This window comes from Platalea leucorodia (genome assembly GCF_965183815.1).
Source record: "Platalea leucorodia genome assembly, chromosome: 20".
NCBI classification, from domain to species: domain Eukaryota; kingdom Metazoa; phylum Chordata; class Aves; order Pelecaniformes; family Threskiornithidae; genus Platalea; species Platalea leucorodia.
In genome coordinates, this window is record NC_138842.1 from 2,858,700 (window position 1) to 2,879,291 (window position 20,592).

General features: G+C 56.7%; 1 protein-coding gene across 1 annotated transcript; it reads left to right on the forward strand.

Moving 5' to 3' along the window:
- Positions 1–3,301: 3,301 nt before the first annotated feature.
- ADAMTS15 (ADAM metallopeptidase with thrombospondin type 1 motif 15) lies at positions 3,302–15,329 on the forward strand (the record flags this gene model as incomplete). The annotated part of the gene is made up of 8 exons (XM_082330616.1): positions 3,302–4,222; positions 8,619–8,751; positions 9,403–9,570; positions 10,021–10,304; positions 10,630–10,807; positions 10,928–11,109; positions 11,726–11,901; positions 12,355–15,329. 8 exons carry the CDS (start codon positions 3,302–3,304, stop codon positions 13,133–13,135), a joined length of 2,823 nt encoding a protein of 940 aa, XP_082186742.1. The 3' UTR covers positions 13,136–15,329.
- Between the last annotated feature and the right edge of the window lie 5,263 nt (positions 15,330–20,592).

The following is a 20,592-nucleotide window of genomic DNA, read 5'->3' on the forward strand; positions in this document are numbered from 1 at the left end:
AGCCGGATTCCGCCCCAAATACCTGCAAAGACATGCAGAGTGAGACCGAGGTGTTATCTTGGGCTGGTTCCTTCCCGCGGGCTGCGGGCAGCAAGCAACTGCTGGGAGGTCCCCAAAGAAGGGACCTGCCCACTCTCTCCTGGCCCTGACCCTCCCCTGTCGTGGCTGATCGCTGTAATCTGCCCCTTCATGTTGGCAGGAGATGTAACAGAGATATTCCCCTCTGCCCACCCTGGTTCCAGAGGGACGTGCCGTGGAGATAGAAGCGCCCTGAGCAGACGCCACAACCCTGGGACTGCTCAAGGGCTTTGTCTGGGTCCTCTCTAGTGACAGCGACTGGGAAAATCATGGCATGTCCTTGAGCTAGAGGAAAAATAAAATAAAAATATGCCTCCCTTCCTGTCTGGAGTGCTCTGAGACATGCCAGCAGCCCCGGGAGCCGCCTGTAAAGGGGGAGCCCTAAGGGCAATACATGCTCCGTATACTCAGCAGCTTTCCTACTCACCGTGGGCAGGAAAATGAAGGCAGCAGATGATCTGGCTTGCAAACAAAGCTCTGTCTTTGGGTAGGTGATTCCCTCCTGTTCAGAGAGTGAGGACAGGGGAAGCTGTGAGAGAGCAGCCAGCTGATCTGCCTCTTCCCTTCAACCCCAAAGATGCTGGCACACCGTTAACATCACGGGATGGAGCGAGTCCAGCTAAAACCCAGTGTCTGACAAGATGGAGCGGGTCTCAGCTCAGGCCGAGCCAAAACACTCGCATTTTCTGCCTGCCTTTCCCCATCAGGAGGCAATCAGATGTTCTCCAGGCTGGAGGTAAAGTACTGCCAGTTCGGTTTGACTCATCCTCTGTTGCTGGAGATCATCTACCAGATGGAGGAGCTGGAGTTCCCCGGGCAGCCATGACTAACCCTGGCTTGATGACCACTGGGCTGGGGTACCTGGAGCCAAGGGGCTCTCACCGTGCACCTAGGGACCTTTCTGCTCCCTTTCCCCTCTGCTCCTCACCGGTATCTCTGCAGGCCAGAGACCCCCTGAGCTCCTTGCGGCTCAGCGTACGTGCCAGCCTGCGGGGTCTTCTGCTGTGTCTTTCCCCCGCACTGAACACCAAACACTGCCTGAGATGGTGCAAGCGCTGCTGCCCACCCTTTGCGTGTGAAGGGAACGAGAATTTACTGTCTTTAAATATGAAGCCACAAAGAGCGAACAGAGCGGAGGTGGGGATGGGAGGAAGCGCAACAGCCTCCTCATTCTGCTCAGGAATCCAGCACAGCTTCAAAAATAAGCCTCTCTCCCAAAATGTCCCCAGGAGCCACGGGCTCAGCCCCGAGCTGGGTGCTGCTGCTGTGAGGTGGCACCTCTGGGACCCTGTGCCACCCTGGATGCTGCTGTGGTCGCCGGGATAAACTTGTCCTGTTGAACGGGGCAGTGCCGTGGGAAGGAGAAGTTCCCCCCTGGCACCTCGGGATGCTCAAGGTTGTGTCCCTTTCCCCTTGCACCTCCACTCCCTGTGCTGCCCGTTTTCTCTTTGTGGTCCTGTCGACATCCCTGGACACATTGCGCTTTGGCCAGCAGGCAAAAATCCCTGATTCACTGAGCCCAGCGCAGACAGATGATTATTTTGGGTCACAAGTTCAGCTCCAAGGCACACGACCGAGCAAACCACAGCTTGGGGAAGCGCTGGCACCAGAACGAGCCAGGCTGCAGGCTGTGGGCTCTGCGTCTTAAGCAACAGTCTTGGCTTATATTTCATATATGCACAAATTCTTAAGCTGGGCTTGCAGCCTTTGCTGAGGCTTGAAATCACATCAAAACCAGCCTGTCTATGAGAAGGACTTCATTTTTTCATTAAAGCAACCCGGAGTGCTGGAAAGGAGCGTGGGCTGTGAGGACGTGTGTGACTTGGGTGCCGGGTGGTAGCTTGGGAGCGTTGCAGAAGTGTCCATCCTTCCCTCTGGGCACAAAACCAGCTTGTGTGGAAACAGAGCCACTGCAGGGGAAAAAGATCCCTTGGGCACCTCCCTGTGCAGCCCATCCCGATGTCGGGGCCCTTATTGCTGTCAATAAATCTATTGCTCAGCCACAGATGGTTACTGAGGACTCTTCATCGCTCTTCTTTAGCTGTCCTGCTCCAAAAAAGTCCCACCCATGACGAGATCTTTTTACCTCCGAATAGCATCAGCTGCCCCAGCGTCCTCCCTGATCCCAAACACTGTTCTGATGAGCATTTTGTTTGGTGGACGTGGGGAAATTCCCATATATTCCATATAGCGTGTCCCGGGGTCTCAGAGGAGAGGACATTATGGGTATTAACACTTACGGAGTGCTCCCTTTGGTGGCCCTGGGGATGCAGGGAGGCTGAGCTCTCTCTGGGAAGTGGAAATCGCCCCTTTGACCCTTGGTTGGAGCCACTGAATGGGGCTGGGGTAGGGTAGCGAGGGGTGCACCGAAAGTTGGTCCCCTGGGGAGAAGAGCACCGGGATACCCTGGGTCTGGAGGCAGACGGGGCCGGCGTTTCGCTGGGGTGGCAGGTCTGAAGGTGGGCGGAGGGACATAGCCTGGATCTCAGACTCACCTGGGCCGCCAAAATCAGATTAATATCTTCCCGAAGAATTTTGAGAGCCAAACCCTCAGCTGCCAAATAGCTGAACTGTCAGCAGCACGGAGCAGAGGACCTTTCATCCTCACTGCACAGCCCTGCCCCCAGCAGAACCCTCCCGGGAGAGGGGTACAGAGCTTCATCCATCCCTTCGCTCAGAGCCGGACCCAGCACGGCCGGAGAGCGGCGGGAGGGAGCCGGGCCGACGGGAGCATCCCCGGGGGGCTGCAGGGTCCCCCTCTCCGCTGCCAGAATACAACAGAAGAGGGTGTCCCGTGGGTGTCCCCCCCCAATCCCGCACCCCCATCCCTCCCGCACCCCCCCGGGGAGGCGGCGGCGGCAGCCCCGGGCGGAGCGCGCCTCTCCCGGCCCCGCTCCTCCGCCGGCCCCGCTCCGCTCCGCCGTTCCCGGCCCCCGGCACCGGAGTGGCTGCGGCGGGGCCAAGCCTCGCCCCGCTTCCCCCCCCTCCTCTCCCCGCTCCCGTCGTATATAAGCCCGATGCGCCCCACAAGGCAGGTAGCGGCGGGGCAGGCGGCTCGCACGGCCGCTCCGCTCCCCTCCAGCCTCCGCTGAGTTTTGGGAAGAAGAGGAGGAGGAGGAGGAGGAGGGAGGGAGGAAGGGGGGGGTCGGGTCCTGCTTTCCACCCCCCCCCCCCCCCCGCCTCCCCCAAACCCCGATGCCGCCGGCGTGAACCCGCCGGGACGATGCTGTCGCTGCTGCCGCTGCTGCTGCTGGGCGCCCCGGGGCTGAGCCTGCCCTCGGGGGGTCCCCCGGGGGACACCGAGGTTGTCACCCCCCTCCGCCTGGACCCCGACATCAACGGGAGACCTTACTTCAAGCGGGGTCCCGCCGAACCCCCCCGGGGAGGGCAAGCGGTGGTTTTCCAGCTCTCGGCTTTCGGGGAGGATTTCTACCTCCATCTCTCCCCCGACGCCCATTTCATCGCCCCCGCCTTCGCCGCCCATTACCTGGGGGTCGCGCCCGGCGCCGCCCGCCCCCTCCCCGGTCTCCGCCATTGCTTTTATTCGGGGGATGTCAACGCCGATCGGGAGTCTTTCGCCGCCCTCAGCCTTTGCGGGGGGCTCCGGGGGGCTTTCGGCTACCGTGGAGCCGAGTATATCATCAGCCCGCTGGCCGGGGGGGCGGCCGAGGGAGCCCACCGCCTGCAACGCCGCAGCCCCGGCCGCCCCGTCGGGGCCGGAGCATCCCGCTGTGCCGTGGGCTCCGGGCTCACCCCCGGGGTGCTGCAGGCGTTGGACAAGTACCGGGGACGTGGCGGGGGGAAAGGGAGTCGGGCCAAGCGCTTTGCCTCGGTCCCTCGTTATGTGGAGACCTTGGTGGTGGCCGACGAGTCGATGGTGAAGTTCCACGGGGATGACCTCCAGCACTACCTGCTCACCCTGATGGCCACGGCCGCCCGCCTCTACAAGCACCCCAGCATCCGTAACCCCATCCAGATCTCCGTGGTCAAGTTCCTCCTCATCGGGCAGGATGACAAGGGGCCCAAGGTCACCGGCAACGCCGCCCTCACCCTCCGCAACTTCTGCGCCTGGCAGAAGAAGTGGAACAAGGTCAGCGACAAGCACCCCGAGTACTGGGACACCGCCATCCTCTTCACCAAGCAGGTGGGTGCAGGGGGGCTGACCCAGAGGGGCTGTCCCCAATTTCAAGGAGCCCTGCACCGTGCTAAGGCCTCCTGCCACCTGCGCCCCGCCTCTGGTGCACACCGGAGGAGATCGCGCTTGTGGCCGATCCCCCTTTCCCAAGGGACCCTCCACCCTCAAATGCCGGGGCAGGGGGGAGCAGAGGTGTGGAGCAAACCTGCTTGAGCCAGCCCTTGCTGTCCTCTGGGCAGGTTTTGGCCAGCAGCCCGGGGAAAGCCCTGCCAGGGGGGTGAGCGAGGCCAGGAGGTATGCAAAGGCAGGTTCCCATGGGCAGAAACCTGCCGCTCCATCCCCTGCCTGCTGGCAGGAGCCTCAGCAGCCCCAAAACGCGGGGTCTGAGCCCAAAAGAGGAGGAGTGCAGCCCCGCTTCCCCCTCCCCAGCTGGGAAGAGCTCGCTGTGCCACCTGCCAAGAAAAAAACCTCTCCCCGCTTCCTCTGACTCACGGCCCTCCTGAGAACCTGGACCTCTCCTCCACGCGTTGGCTGCTCCGCGTGGACTCAGTTCAGGGCTGGAAGAAAAGCACTGGAGATACAGCCAGCGCTTGCAGCCCTTTTTGGGGGGGAGGCCAGAGTCTCCCCCACCGCTGCCGTGAGCTGGCTGCATCCCTGCGGTGGGAGAGGGGCTTTGCCGAGCCGCCTTTTGCTCACGTTTGGCTATGCGGGGGGATGGCTGCGCCAGGGTGAGCTCTCCATCCTCCCGTCCTTATAAAGCGGGTGACACCGAAGCAGTGACACTACTCCCAGAGCCTTCCCCAAAATTCTCCTCCTCTTCCTTCTGGTCCTGTCGGTGCGGTGCCTGGCTGTGGAGTTTTACAGCCTGCACCCCCAAATTGCTAACGGGAGGGGAACAAGTCCAGTTTGAAGGGGACTGTCACATTTTACCAACTTGTGTTTTCTCCTTCCCCCATCCCTGCCCAGATGTCTTTGGATTAGGGACAGGTCGGGAACTCCCCTCAACAGCAGGGAGACCATCCCCAAAACATGGGTCAAGCACTTGTGGGTGGGAAGCATATAACGTCCAGCTCGGTTCAGCCGCCCCTAGCCTGGGGTCAGCCCTGGCTGATGACGGCCTGGACCAGGAACGATGCTGTGCAGGACGTGTGAGACCTCGTCCCACCCGTTCTCCCCTTTCCCCCCACCCTGGGCAGGGGCCGTGTCCTCCGGCCGGCTGCAAATCCTGCCGGAGCACAGGCAGGGTTGAACCCCAGCCTGCTGGAGCAGCTCCTGCCTGCTCGGGGCGGCTGCAAAGAGGAGGAAGCCTGCTGACACCCCTGCGGGGACGAGCCAGCTCCATCTCTGGTGGAAACCCGGTGAGGTCACCGGAGCCGCACGTGGGATGGATTCGGTCCCAGCGATTCGAAAGCTGCGGATCACGGCCGGGCTGCATTTTTTACACATTGCTAAACCATCCATTCCTGAAATCCCAAAGCAAGCTCGGTGCAAAGGCACACGATCGAGGAGACATCTGCCTTCCTTGAGTGCATCCATCTGTGGTCCCCTGACACCCCGGAGCTTATCTCCCTGCCAAAAAGCTGTTACATAAGCCCCCGACTTAAATTTCATCTCAAGCCCGGTTGATAGGCAGTTTCCAGTTGTGTCAACGAGTTGCTGATGAATGGGGCTGTCCTCTCCCGCTCGGCTTTGCTCCCTCCCGACGTCGGTCGTGCTGGATTGCAGATTTGCCTTTGGGGAGCTCGGTCCCGCTCGGCCGGTGGGTGCAGATCTGCCAGCAACCAGAGCCATGGGACCTTCACCTTCCTACCTGAGCTGGTGCTTGCTGGAGGCTCCTGCAGAGCATCCAGCCTTCAACCACACTCCTGCCTCATGGAAATAGCATCGCACACCACGACAAAGGGCTTGGCCAAGCTTCCCACCCATCCTGAACCTCGACGTCCCACCAGCAAAGGTTTGCTGAACATCTTTGGCCTGCTGTAAAACTGAAGGGACGTCTCACCAAGGAACGTCTGGCTGTAGCCTAGCGTGCAGCAGATGCTGCGGGGAATTTGGAAACCCACGCTCTGTAGCTCAAAGCTCAGATTTTCGGGGTTGCTTTGAACACACATAGAAAGCCTCAATGGTAGGGAGAGTGCTTATGAGCTGGCCTCTGAGTAGGCAAATTAATGCGCTAGCCACAAGGATCCCACCCAACTGACCTGCAGAACATCTCGAGGAGTTTGCAATAGGATGAAGAAGTGCCCACAGATGAAGGTCAGGCTGGCAGGAGAGCCTTGATGGCGCACCGAGCAGGCTGCTTGCAGCCCCTCGGCGTGGTGCGAGGGGCACCGGGCGTCCTCCCTTTATTTGGGCTGGCAGCGGGGGCTATCAGTGATGGCGAGCACACTGTGCAAAGGCAGAGCCGGCTCTTTGCATGCTGCTTTCCCACCTTAAACCTCTTGCATTTCTCTCTCCTCCCCTCCGTAGCTCCATCCTTGCACCACTGCTTGCGTTGCCTCTCCTCCTGAGCAGGCTGGACCCTGGCAAAGCTGGAGGAGATCTTTTGGGAGGGTCAGAACCCACCATCAGAGCCCAGGGATGCTGCCCAGCCTTTCAAAGTGGGCTGCCCCTAGCAGGCTGTGGCTGGGGGGTTAGGGAAAACCCCGTTAAGAGCCGCTCGTTCATGTATCCCCGCAGCCGGCAGGCGAGGTTCAGAGCGAGAAGTCGGTCAGTGTGTCAGTGCAGGTGTTGGGCCGGGAGCCAAAAGCTCGCCGCGCCAGCGAGGAAATGGCAACTCTTCAAAGAGCAGTGAGCGGGGAGCCGCGAGCGGCCGCCTCTTCCCTGTGATGCTGTGTCGTCCCCCCTGCACCCCACCTTCACCCCCAAACCCCCAGAGCTGGGACTGCACAGGCAAGGGAGCCTGGGCAAGCTGCATCCCCAGGTTGGCTCAGCGTGGCAATGGCACTGGCTCTTGGTGGCATTTTGGGACAGGGCACCCTGTGCTGGGGCTTGCCAGCCCCATTGAGTCACCCTGCACTCACCAGCGGTGGCCCTGCCGCCAGGGATGGTGGGGTTGCCACCTGCTTGTCCCTGCCAACATCGATGCACGGTGGGATCAGGGATGCGGCAGGGTCCCAGCCGACATGGAAAACTGTTGCAGAGCAGAGAGCTGAACCCAGTTCTATGACGGGGTTTTCCACCAGCTGCAATAGCCGGCCCAGTCCCAGGCATTTCTCTGCCTCGCCTCTCCAGAGATCACAATCTTGTCTGTGCCTCCAGACTTCATAGCCACAAGTCTCCTGTTAAAGCCATCGCAGCCCTGGCCGGGGCTCTCTGAAGTCGTCGGGACTGTTATTTACCCACGGCTGAACCTGCCTGCGCGGGAATGCCTTCAGCTTGGAAACCTCGCTGGAAATGTTGGCAGAGCCGCTCATGCAAGGTTTTGAGCAACCCAGGCGCTTTGGCTGGGCGAGCGCTGAGCATGAATCATGCTTATTTATAGCCTGGGAGCGCCCGGTGAGTCCCTTACGTTTTCTTTTCATGTGGAAAGCTGCTCCTTGCCCCCTGCACGGCCTCCCCTGAAGCTCCCAGCCCAGCTGCAATGGCGCCGAGGGATGGGGACGATGTTCCAGCCCTCCCAAGGCACCGAGGGACCCCAGGAAGGGAAGGGGGCATCTGAGGACAAGGCCACTGCTAGACTGCAGCGGCAGTGGATCTTCAAACAGGGACTTTTTATTTGCGCGAGTGCCTTTGGATCCTGAAGAAGGACAGATCCACCTACGATGGGACCCTTCCCATCCTCTGTCCTGGCTGCATCTACGTGGGGTCCAGCAGTCCTTGTGTTGGGGGTGGAAGGCTGGGCTGGTTCCTCCTTCAATCTGGGCTTGGTTGCTCCTCAAGGGACATCTGTAAAATGTCTTGGAGAGACAGGAGCACTTCCCTTAACCTTGGGAACCTCTGGACCTGGTCCAGGGGCTTCTTGTTCCTAGGAACAAGTTGAGAAATGAGGCTGAGAAACGGCTTAGCTGTGAGCCCAAGGCCAGGTGCCTTCCCGTCCACCCGCCTGGGTCTGGTCCTTGAGCTCACGTTGAAGAAGAACAGAGCCAGGCTGACTCCTCTGTGCCAAAACCGGCTCCACCCTGGCTGGTGGAGCTATTCGGGTGGGGAAGGCTGTCGCTGAAGGCACGGAAGGATGCTACACACAAAAAGCATCCCCGGTGCCAGAGTTAAATGCAAACACATCGTTGCAGGCTGGTCCAGGTCAGGGTGAGGTTTCCTGCCTCCGCAGCCTGGTGCAGTCCCCATCCCTGTGGGTTGCCTCCCCCCAGCAGCCTGGGATCAGCTCCCCATGGGGTACTGGGGATGGGGAACCGCGATGCCCGTGCTGGCCCTGGGACTAACCCCTTGCTTCCGTGCCTTGCAGGACCTGTGCGGTGCCACCACCTGCGACACGCTGGGGATGGCGGACGTGGGCACCATGTGCGACCCCAAGCGCAGCTGCTCCGTCATCGAGGACGACGGGCTGCCCTCGGCTTTCACCACTGCCCACGAGCTGGGTAAGGCTCCCTGCTCTCCCCATCCTCTCGGGAGGAATGCCAGGGGCTGGCAAGATTCAAAATAACCCTGGTTTCAGCCTCCGGAAGATCAGACAATAACCGGTATCCGGTGATGGGGAAACTCCACCTTGGGGCACGAGACCCCCCCCGAGCCGGGTGGGAAAGAGCTGCTGAGAAAGCAAAAGGCTTTGCTGTTGTGGTTGCTACCTTGGCTTGGTTTCCAGGATTCGGGAGTCCTGAAATAACAGGCGGAGGGCACACCTACCTCCGGAGACACTTGGGGAGGAGGAGGAGGGAGGGGGAGCGAGCGCTGAATCTCCTTCTCTTTGCAACTTCCTTTGTCCTTCCTTTCCACTGATGGCCATGCACGAAGCAGCCGGGACAGCGTGCCAGAAAGTGCTCTGGCTCGGGGATGCCACCGGCAAGGTGGCTCGCATGTGCCGGTCCTGCAAGCTCCCGATGTCTGTGTGTGGCCTGAGTCAGGGTGTGCGTGAGCATCGTCCTTCTCCGGGTGTCTCCTGGGCTGTACAATCCTTGCAAGGGTCTGCCCCACTCCGTGCCTCAGTTTCCCCCTTTGCAAGAAGCTGGGGGGGCCCTAATCTGCGTGCCAAGAGGGGTTATTCATGCTGTCCCCCCTTACCTCCCCCCCAGGCCACGTCTTCAACATGCCCCATGACAACGTGAAGGCCTGCGAGGAGGTCTTTGGTCGGCTGAAAACCAACCACATGATGTCTCCCACCCTCATCCAGATCGACCGTGCCAACCCCTGGTCAGCCTGCAGCGCTGCCATCATCACCGACTTCCTCGACAGCGGCCACGGTGAGCCCTCCTGCGCCCCTCACCCTCTTAGCTGTGTCCCTGCCCCGTAGGAGCAGGATCCGTCCCTGGGGCTGGTTACTGGGAGAGGCTGATGGGCTGTAGAGCAACTCTTCTCCCTCCTCTGCAAAGAAAGTCAGAAGGAAACGGGGAGTTTGGTGGTGTTTCTGCATCGGCCAGGCTTCCTCAGTGCCAGGGTGTCCCCAGCAGACTGCCAGCACGGCTCTACCCAGTGTCACCAAGAGGTGGAGTTGCTTGGGTCTGGGATGCAGCTGACCTCGAGGGCATCCCTGGGGTAGCACCTTGGTCCCTCTGGCAGTGTGCGGCTGGGATAGTTTTGGCCAAGTTACCGGCAGCCATCCCTCACCTCCCCACAGCGATGCTCTCCCTCCCCACACTGGTCCACACAACCCCCCAAGGACCTGATAGACCCCCCCATCCCTGCTCTCACAGGAGACTGCTTGCTGGACCAGCCTGCCAAACCCATCCCACTGCCCGAAGACCTGCCGGGGACGAGCTACAGCCTGAACCAGCAATGTGAGCTGGCCTTTGGCGTGGGCTCCAAGCCCTGCCCGTACATGCAGTACTGCGCCAAGCTCTGGTGCACGGGCAAAGCGCGCGGGCAGATCGTCTGCCAGACCCGTCACTTCCCCTGGGCGGACGGCACTGGCTGCGGTGAAGGACGCTTCTGCTTGAAGGGTGCCTGCGTTGAGAGGCATAACATCAGTAAGTACAGGGTGAGTACCTGCGCCGTGAGCCCAAAAACATCCCGCGGGGTCGCCCTGAGTATTCGCATGGGTGCTGGCTGAGCAGTCCCCCGCCTCCTGGTGCTGGGGACCCGGCGGGGGACACCGATGTGAAAAGAGCTGGAGGTCCCTTGGGTATTGCATATTTCTCAAGGAGGGATGCTGCTGCTTGGCTCTGTCCAGCCCTGGGCAGGTTTGGGGGCAGCTGCCAGAGGTTTTGCTTGTGAAGGGATGGCTCTGAGTCTGGAGAGCCCCTGCTCGGGATGGAACTGGCAACGAAGGGGATGCAGCATCTCACCCTGCCACATCCCCGCAGGTGGATGGCGGCTGGGCGAAATGGGCGCCCTATGGGCAGTGCTCGCGGACGTGCGGCGGAGGGGTGCAGCTGGCCAAGCGGGAGTGCGCCGACCCGGTGCCTGCCAACGGGGGCTCCTACTGCGAGGGCGTCCGTGTCAAGTACCGCTCCTGCAACCTGGACCCCTGCCCTGCTGCAGGTAAGGGGCTGGAGCTCGGCTTGCTCATGATTGTGTGCAATGACCTATAACAACCCCATAAAACCAGTGCTGGAGGTCCAGGCTGATCCCCAATCCCACGCACATCCCCATTTTTTCCAGTGCCGGGGAAAAGCTTCCGTGAGGAGCAGTGTGAGGCTTTCAATGGCTACAGTCACAGCACCAACCGCCTCACCGCCTCCGTCTCCTGGGTCCCCAAATACTCCGGCGTCTCACCCCGGGATAAATGCAAGCTCATCTGCCGGGCTAACGGCACTGGCTACTTCTACGTGCTGGCACCCAAGGTTGGTGAGGGACCCCTGGGGTCAGTGTCTGGGCTGTAGCGTGGCTCCAGCATGCCTAGAAACGAATGAATTTTCCTTGTCTGGTGGGCAGCTGGTGTTCGATGAGATTATGGAGGAGGGGAATCCGTCGGGCTGATATGAATCAGCATATGTGTGCCCGCTTATTTATTTCAGGGCTGGAGCTGGTCTGTGGAGGGTCTTCCTCTGGGTTTGTAAAGGTACCTCTGGGATATGCCCATGGTCCTGAAATAGAGGATGATAATTATGGTGCTGGGGAAGCGATGTGTGTGCCAGACAGAGTGGGCGGCCAGGCACGGCGTGGTGTTAGCTCTCTCCCCAGTGCAGCCTGTTCCCTTTGCACCGATGCAGCAGAAAGGGCAGAAAAAGATACAGATGCAGCAGAAAAGGGATGTAGCCCCATCTGTCTCTTCTCAGAGACCCTAAAAATCCCGACTGCAAAGCAGAGGATGAGCAAAGGGTGACACGGTACCTGCTAGCATCTCCTCAGGACCTGTTGGACGGATTTGGGTAGCCCCGGGTTGGATGGCCGCAGTCAGAGGTGTTTGTGGGGTGGTACAGGGAAATGCAGCAGCTTGTTTTGCTCACCCTCGTGCAGGTTGTGGACGGCACCCCTTGCTCCCCAGACTCCACCTCAGTCTGCGTCCAGGGCAAATGCATCAAAGCCGGCTGCGATGGGAAGCTGGGCTCCAAGAAGAAGTTCGACAAATGCAGCGTCTGTGGAGGAGACAACAAGAGCTGCAAGAAGGTCTCGGGCTTGTTCACCAAACCCATGTAAGTGTTAGGGGACCACGCATGCTTCCCCCTCTCCCAGCTCTGTTTTTTGGGGTGGATGCAGGAAGGTGGTGGAGATGGTGAGGGGGGCTAAGTCCACTCTGAGCAAATTCTCCTGGTGCCAGTGTATGTCCCTGCGTGGAGACCTGGGCTGGCCCTGAGGGAGAAGCAGGACACATTTAACGTGCTGTTGGCTTCTGCTGCTGGAGTTCTCTCTGGTACATCCGTACTGTTGAGCCAGAGGGACTGAAGCATCTTCTCATACCTGGGTGATCCCAGACTAGACAAAACTCAGCGCAGGAAGGAGATTCAAAATTATCTTCACGGGGAGGAGGAGATAACCGTAAGGGTGGGAAGATCTCAGGGCTGTAGCTGCAGAGCTTTGGGCTGAGGCCACGTCGTAGCGTGATGTCCCCTGCCTGACAGCCTGCCCTGCCTGCTCTTCTCTTCCAGGCATGGCTACAACTTCGTGGTGGTCATCCCCGCGGGCGCCTCCAACATCGACATCAGGCAGCGGGGCTACAAAGGGCTGATCAGCGACGACAACTACTTGGCGCTGAAGAACGGGCAGGGCAAGTACCTGCTGAACGGCCACTTCATCGTCTCGGCTGTGGAGAGGGACCTGATGGTGAAAGGCAGCGTTCTGCGGTACAGCGGCACCGGCACTGCCGTCGAGAGCCTCCAAGCCTTCAAGCCCATCCAGGAACCCCTGACTTTGGAGGTACTCTCGGTGGGGAAGATGACCCCTCCTCGGGTACGCTACTCCTTCTACCTCCCCAAGGAGAGCAAGGAGGACAAGTCCTCCTACAAGAAGGAGGGCAAGACCCCACCGGACCTCAACAACAGCGTCCTCAGCCTGTCCAACCGCTTGGACAGTGGGAGACCAAGCTACAAGCGTCCCTCCTACAAGTGGGCAGCGGGCGGCTGGGAGGCTTGCTCCGTCACCTGCGGCGATGGGTTGCAGAAGCGTTCGGTGGCTTGTCGCGACTCCTACGGCCAACCGGCCGCCGAGTGCGACGCGGCACAGCGGCCGGCCGATGTCCGGCTGTGCGGGGAGCCCTGTCCGGCGTGGGAAGCTGGACCTTGGTCTCCCTGCTCCAAGAGCTGCGGTCGGGGTTTCAAGAGACGGGCGCTGAAGTGCTTGGTACCGACCGGGCGCCTGCTGCCTCGGGAGAGTTGCAATTTTCGGAGAAAGCCACAGGAGCTGGATTTCTGCACCTTAAGGCCATGCTGAGCGGGTCAAGGGGTGTCTGTGAGGAAGGGCATGGTGTTTCTCTGGCTGGATGTGGCCGAGCAGCAGCTAGGGCTTGGGAGAGGGGGAGATGTCCATAGCACATATCAAACAGGGGGGAAAAAAAAGAAAAAAATGGGGAAAAAAAGGGACCTGGGTGTGGGGACAGAGCACGCACACCCCATGTGCCCAGGAGAGAGGGATTTTACCGACCAGGTCGCTTGGAGACAGAGCGGGAACGAACATCTACCTCGAAGCCGCCGAACGACGCAGAAACCCACTGGTGGAGGCTGGGATTCGGGGAGGGGGACGGATGGAAACAAGGGGCATTGCTGCCCGGGATGGATCTGAGGACAGGCAGGGGGATGCCCCTAAATTGCACAGTCAAAGCCTTCCCAATATTCCCAGGGCCAAGCCTACCTCCCCTCTCCCCGGACTCCCCCAAGACTTGTGCTAAATGGGACCAAAAGGATTTACCAGTGCAAAGATGGCAAATTATACTGTCCAACCACCGGTGCGACGAGACATCGGGCCTGATGCCTCCAGGGCTCACTGGTGATGACTTTGCAGCCCAGGCGGTCCGGAGGGCCCCAGCAGCATCGCCAGCCAGGCTGGAAGGTGGTGGCTTTGTTTTTGTTTTCTCCTCATGTTTATGACCTGACCAGTGTAGATTTTATGGTGCTTAACTCTGTATTTTTTTTTAACCTCCTTCCTTCCCTGCCGATGGATGTAAACCTTGTAGTGGGGATGGCATTATTACCAGTGGGCTCTCTCACCTGGCTGAGGTTTTCCTATGGTGCTTTGGGATGGGGCTGTGCTGGCATCCAGCGCGTAGCTGGATGCTCCTTTACACCCCGGTCCAGGGCAGGTTGTAAACTGCCCACCTGAAATTTTTCAGGGCTAGAAGGGATCACTACGGACCTGAGATTTGCGTTGTCATTCCAAAAAAGCAACAAACAACTGTACTGTAGTACCACGGCGCGGTGCCATACGGGGTCAGACACAGCCCCGCGAGTCGCCGGTACTTGACTCCGCTCTGGAAAAGGTGCTCGCTGCTTAATGGGACCAGTATGCCATGCCCAGACACCCCACTGCCCTCCAACCTTTGGGCCTGGTTGGGTTATTTGTCCTCTTCATTAAGCCCCCCTGAGATATCCTGAGCTGAACTCTAGCAAAGCTGGTGGAGCTGGGGTGACATTCCCCGCATCGCTTTTGAGCTGCAGGAGCGGAAGATAAATTTGGGTCTTGGGTTTTCCTGGGGAAAAGGGGCTCAGCAGGGTTCAGGTGTGCAGGGAAAGAAGGGGGATTGAACCCCTTGCTGCTGGAGAGCATCTACAACCAGTTTCCCCCGCCCAGGGTTTTGTGAAAGGGTTTATTTGGTATCTCTGACGGTCATGTAGCATCATGCCCGTTGTGGTCGGAGGCTGTCTTACCTCACACACCGCTCTCTTCCCAACAACCTTTTAACACATCATTTATGTCTCTTGCTCAGATCCTACCATCAGGGACCATTTCTTTTTTTTTTTTTTTTTGCTTTTCCACTGATGAAGGTGCCTCTTAATATATTAGCTGTGACTGTGAGCGAGCCAGAGTCTCTTGGTCAAGCTATGCAGTTATTGGGATCAGCAGAAAGGGACTATGGGGATGATTCACAGATTACGGGTAGGCAGAAGATACTGTCTCAGCAGCTAGAGGCTTGGAGCCTACCTTGCTTGCTCGGTCCCACGCAGGTATAGCGCGGAAACTCCTTGTGCCTTTTGGTCTGCTCCAAAAGTGTCTCCAGCTGTGGGCAAGGCAAGAAAGATCACAAGAACCAGGACAGCGGTAGCACAAGGGTTTCCTTGCTAGACCTTTCCACCAGCTTAGCAAACTCCTCGTGACAATGTTTGTGGACCCATCCTCCCTGGATTTATGCAACGCCTTTTTGAACACAATAATATTTTGGGTCTCCACGCTGCTCGGCAGAGCCAGGAGCAGATGTTGTGGTTGCTCTGCACAGCAGGGGATGGGATTTAATGTTCTAGGAAATCCCTTCCAGGTCTCCATTCCCATGAACGTATCATCCATTTTCGGAGGGTTTTCCTGCGTAGCCGAGCCTGCCGCGCTTTCGTTTGGGGACAGAGCTCCGAGGGGCTGCCCTTTTGTGTCTTGCCATCCAACAGATGGTTTCCAAGCCACCGAGAAATCATCACCCTTGTTCACGGCGGGGGGGAGGGATGGGGCGGGAGGGATTTCTTGTGTGCGGTTCTTTTGCCGAGTGTGCAGCAAAAGGACGGAGATGCCGATCGTACTGGCTGCTTTGTGTATACCATGTATACTAAACATCGATCTCTGCTGTTTGTGCATCAATAGCAAACCTGAAATAAAATTGTATTTAAAGTTACACCTGGTTCCCCAGGGGATGCGGTCGTGCCCACGTCATTTAGTTGGTGGTTGCAGAGCATTTCTTGTCTTATTGTGATCCTGGCCTTTTTCAAGCCTCAACTCATTAATTGAGGAAAAAACCCCAAAAAACCCCAAACTTCGAAAGCCTAACAGGTTTATTCTGACTTGCTTCTGCTACAGGGTTTTATTGGAAAACAAACAAACAAACAAACAAACCACCAGCCTGAAGGAGTCCAGTGGTGGATTAGTCCGTGCAAGCCCTGGGGCTTGCCTGCACCAGGATGTTAAATGCATGAGGCTAGTTTGCTTTAGCCTGAAATCAGGATGCTCTTTTACCAGGATAACAGCAATATAGAGTTAAACAGGTTACTGTAAACCGGAACAGCACTCTCATATCCTGGAACAACTGTGTCCACACATGTCATTTTCCAGGATCATCCCTTCCCGACGTGCTATTCCGGAGTCATCTGCTCCGTATGCAGACAGAGCCTCAGTCTCAGCCCCTTTTCACATCACCTTCGGATGGTTCAGGAAAAGCGAGGTTAGCTTTACAGCCAAGCCGACCCGGCACAGTTGCAGCATTACTGGATGTCCGGAAAACAGCACACGTTCCTCCTGCCGATTCCCAGCACACCCTCCCTGAGTCAGAGCCCTCTTTCCCCGGTTACGTCGGGCGCCAACGGTGAGATAAAGCCCTGCCCTTTCATGGGACACGTCTGCCTGATGTCACCCCCTCCAGCTCTCAACAGATTGCCTGGTATTTTATTCCCCCCCGTCCCCCAGCAAATATGATTTTTTTCCCTGCTATGTTGTAATGATTTGGCAAATTTAATATGTTTTGTTGTGGGGCAAGCTCGCTTTGCTTTTCATTACTGTAAAGAAACAAACACGACAGACCTGACCGAGCACCTTCCCTCACACAGAGAAATAAAGGATTGATCTCCCACGCCTCTCCCCACAAGAAAGTTCAGTTTCAGCCCAAATATATCCCACGCTGCAAAGGCTCCAGCTGCAAACAGCTTTATTAGCAACAGAAAGGGAGATTTCCACCTGGCACAATACCCCGTGCCATAACTTGCCCCTTGAGTATCTGTTCAGGAGCAGAAACCAATGCCTTGCTCCTCCAGCACCAGGTGACAGCCATGTTTTTAACCAGGTGTCCTTAAAAATCACCCAGAGAGACAGAAACCCACCCAAGCCCCAAGCGTATACCTGGTAAGGAAGGAAGGAACCAAGCGCCGATGCCAGAAACTGCCGCTCAAAGGGAAGGCTGGTGTTTAGCCAGGTCACGGTCTATTTGCTCAGGGCTCTTTGCAACAGGAAAGCCGGCGGTGATTTAATGGGGCTGAGCCAAACACCGGCACCTGGCACCAGGCGAGTGACACAGGTGATGTCCCGCATCCGTATCAAGCCTGAAGCCGCAGGAATAGGCTCCCGGTGAAAGAGAAATGATGCGGAGCATCATGTGCTGTGTCCAAGAGTAACAGGTAGCTTTTCCCAGAGTCATGAGATGCCGTCACCAATGACTCTTGGGCTGCTTAGTTTTCTGACACTGAAAGATTTCGTGTTTTGCTTCCCTTCACTGTGAATTTGTCTTCTTTGCATTTTCTGATACCTAATAAAAGGCTGAGCCGGCTGCTTTTTGCTTCAGGGGACACTGATGCATCTTCATCTGCATCCTCCAGCTCCCCTAAATGGGAAGGAAACCCATAGCTTTGAAACCTCAGCTTTGCTCTGCTTAAAATGGGGTTAAAAACAGCCAAGGAACTGAAAGTGGCAGACTGATGGGCCTGAGACTCTTTCCCTTAGGCCAAGGAGTCCCCATCAAGCTCCCGGTAAATGTCTCAACCAGCAAAGGGCAAAGCTGCAGGCTCCCAGGAGTTACTTACACCCCGGGACAGGCACAGGGAGTATTTCTGAAGTGTCCCTCTGGTAGCATTTTATTTTCCTGTTCCCTGGCTTTGGCACACGGAGAGTACTGTGGGTTTTTGTGTAAAAGAAAAAAAGCTACAAAAAAAAAACCCCTACCAAAAAAGAAAAGACAAGTCCTCTGCTAGAACAAATGCATTTAGTTCCCCCGGTTATTTTAGCCTCCCATCCACTTTCTTTGCCCTTTTCTTGTGCGCTTCCCCAGGCATCTGCTTTTGGCCACCTTTGGAGAAAGATGCTGGATTAGACAAACATCTGCTCTGACCCAATACACCTTTTCTTACATCTTAAGCAGTAAAAATGGCATGAAAACTGAATCTACCCCCATGGAATAATAGCAGGAGGCATGGCTGGTGTTCGTGATGGGACATCGAGATCTCCAGCCTCTTAAGCTCTTGCGGCAATACGTATAGCAAGTGCTAAACTCTCTAAATGATTTAATACGCAAGGGGATTTGCTGAGAATGAAGGTCCTGCGGTGCTCCAGCCAAACCACTGAGTGCTTTGCTCCAAACCCATCCCTGGCTGAGCCCGAGGATTGAAGATGGCTTGGGCAGCGCATACCAAATGCCTTTATGAAACTAAAACCCGATCCCGCATCTGGGACCGCCTGCAAATCTGCTTGTTTTCATTTGTCCTGAGCTGAAACCCGAGAAGCTTGAAAAAAAATTAAAAATAGAAAGGGGGTTACCTGAAGTGTAATGTCAGGGAGAGAAATCATCGAGGGTGAGGGCAGTGCTCATGCCTCATCTGTCTTTCTGGTCCAGGGCACTTCGACGTGGCTGCTGATCCACTCCCTGAGGTTGGGATGCTGCCTTGCTATTATTATTGCTATTATTGTTATTATTATTATTATTGGGTTTTGCCAGGAGACAAAAGCAAAACCAGACGTAGGGTGAACAAATGGACCTAATTGATAACACATGTCCCGCAGAAAACCTCTCCCGGGGAGGGGAAATAAACTGCGAAGGGCAGCGCAGCGCTCTGCCGTGCCCCACACTGCACGGGGAAAACGGGGACGTTCACGTGAGGTCGGGGATGTGAAATGAAATGCTGGTGTGGAGCAGGGATGAGAGACCCCAGCCCCTCTCCCCACTTTTCTCCGTCACCTCTCCCGGCGCCGACGGCTGCGATAGCTGCTGCAGGGCCGATCGCAGAGGACAGATTGTGCTGGCTACAGCCGGCCCTCCCCGAATCTGGCAGGAAAAAACCTGCTCTCCAAGCAGAAAAGGCCTTTTTCCCACTCCGGCGGGTCTGAGGATGTGTCATTGATCCTAACCCCGGGTCAGGCGCTCGCAGAAAGCCCGGGCAGCTTTTCCGCAGCCGGGCGATGGAGACGAGCTCCGGCACCTTGGTGCTGCCGGACCGGCTGCGGGGGGATGCCAGCCCCTCGGTGATGCCGAGCCTTGCTGGCTGCTTGCAGCAGACTAAACTTCCCCTCGTTGTCCTCCCCAGCCAGCAAACTGACACGTTCCCACAAGCATTTCTGCTGTTTTTTTTAAAATATTTTTTTCTAATTATACAACGTGGTCAGTGCCAAATTTGTCCGGCCAACTCTAATCTGGCAAGCAGACCTCGTGGATTTATAGCAAGCAAACTCCCACCTCCCTGTTGAGCGGTGTCAGGAGTGGGATTTTATCTTTTTGGAGGTCTCCATCACATACTTTCACTCCTATAAATGCCTAATCCTTGAAGACACGATGGCAGAAGGAGAGAGACGGCGTTCGTCGGCCGAGGACCGCGTCAGCGTCTCCGAGGGAATGAGCTGAGTAAATCAGGCAGCTGTTAAAGATTATAATCCTTAACTAGGTAAAGCCCTTGGAAATCGCAGCCATGGGGTGAGTGGTGAGAGCTTTCTAGCCGATTCCTGGGGAAGGTGCTGCGTTTGGATTTAGCTTAATTAATATCAAGTTCAGCCAAGCAAGCCTGGGAGGTGGATGGTCTCCCAAATGGTTATTTAATGTGGCTTGATTATTTATTTTTTAAAGCGTTTCTTTCCCCCCTACCCCTCCTTGTAAATGAATTTAGCACTGGTGAGAGGTGTTGGATTGACAGCTCTGGAAATATAACCCCTCAAGGAAAAATGTTTTGGAGTCGTGGAAGGAACAACACGGTACGTAATCCAGGCATAAGGGTAATTATTTGCAGTAACAGCTGCTTTTTGCTCTAAATTAAAAAATAGAGGCCGCAGGGGTTCAGCGGAGCGTCTGAGACACTTTCAGGTGGCCGAAGCACCGGACACGGCCGGAGCTGGCTGAGGAATACCGTCTGTCCCTGAGCCACCGAGGCACTCAGGGACAGGTTTTGGTGCTTAATTGCTATTCATGCTTAAATACCGCACATTTTTCTTAGCTCTTAAGCATGTTCTTAATTTTGAGCAGGCACTCCAGCACCTCCCTGCTCGATACAGCCTGTAAGCAAAGCAACTTCACACACATGCTGGAAGTTTACACCGAGACTGAATCAAAGCCTTTGGGGTATACAGAGCCGAGAAAATATCCTAAATATATCCCTCCCCACATCACAGAAGAAGGTATTTTTTCTTGCTAATATACTGCTTCAGCCTTTTCTGCAACTCTATATCGTTCAGAATATTTTCAAAGTGCAGCGTCCAGGCTCCGGATAGCAGAAACACATGTTCCCAAAATTATGGTCACTATAGGGACCACATCATCATGACAGAGATAATTAAGGCTCGCTGTGTTCTCAATGACATATGTTGTCCAGAAGCAGCCCCGTATGCTATAGAAACACAGGCGAGAGAGGTAGGGAAAGGACATCTGGACAAGGGATGGAGAGGAAGGTGCAGTGAGATGATGAGTAAAGAGTAGACTGAGCCTACTTAAGCCTGGTCTATCTGGGCATCTTAAAAAATCCCAGGGAGTTTGGGGAGAAACCCAATACCCCCACGCTAGACGTTAAGTGAAATTAAGGAGACTAAAGGCCACGTCTTCATCTGTCTGTACATACCTCCAGTATTTAGGGGGAGGTGAGATCTGGGGTTTAGAGGTCTTACTTGGGGTCATGCAGGACGGCCGCGGCAAGGTATGGCCTTGATCATAGTTTTCCCAAGTTGCCCATTAACCCCCTGGCTTCAGCACTTACTTTGGAGGTGAGGATATATTAGGCGGAAAAAACAAACACGGA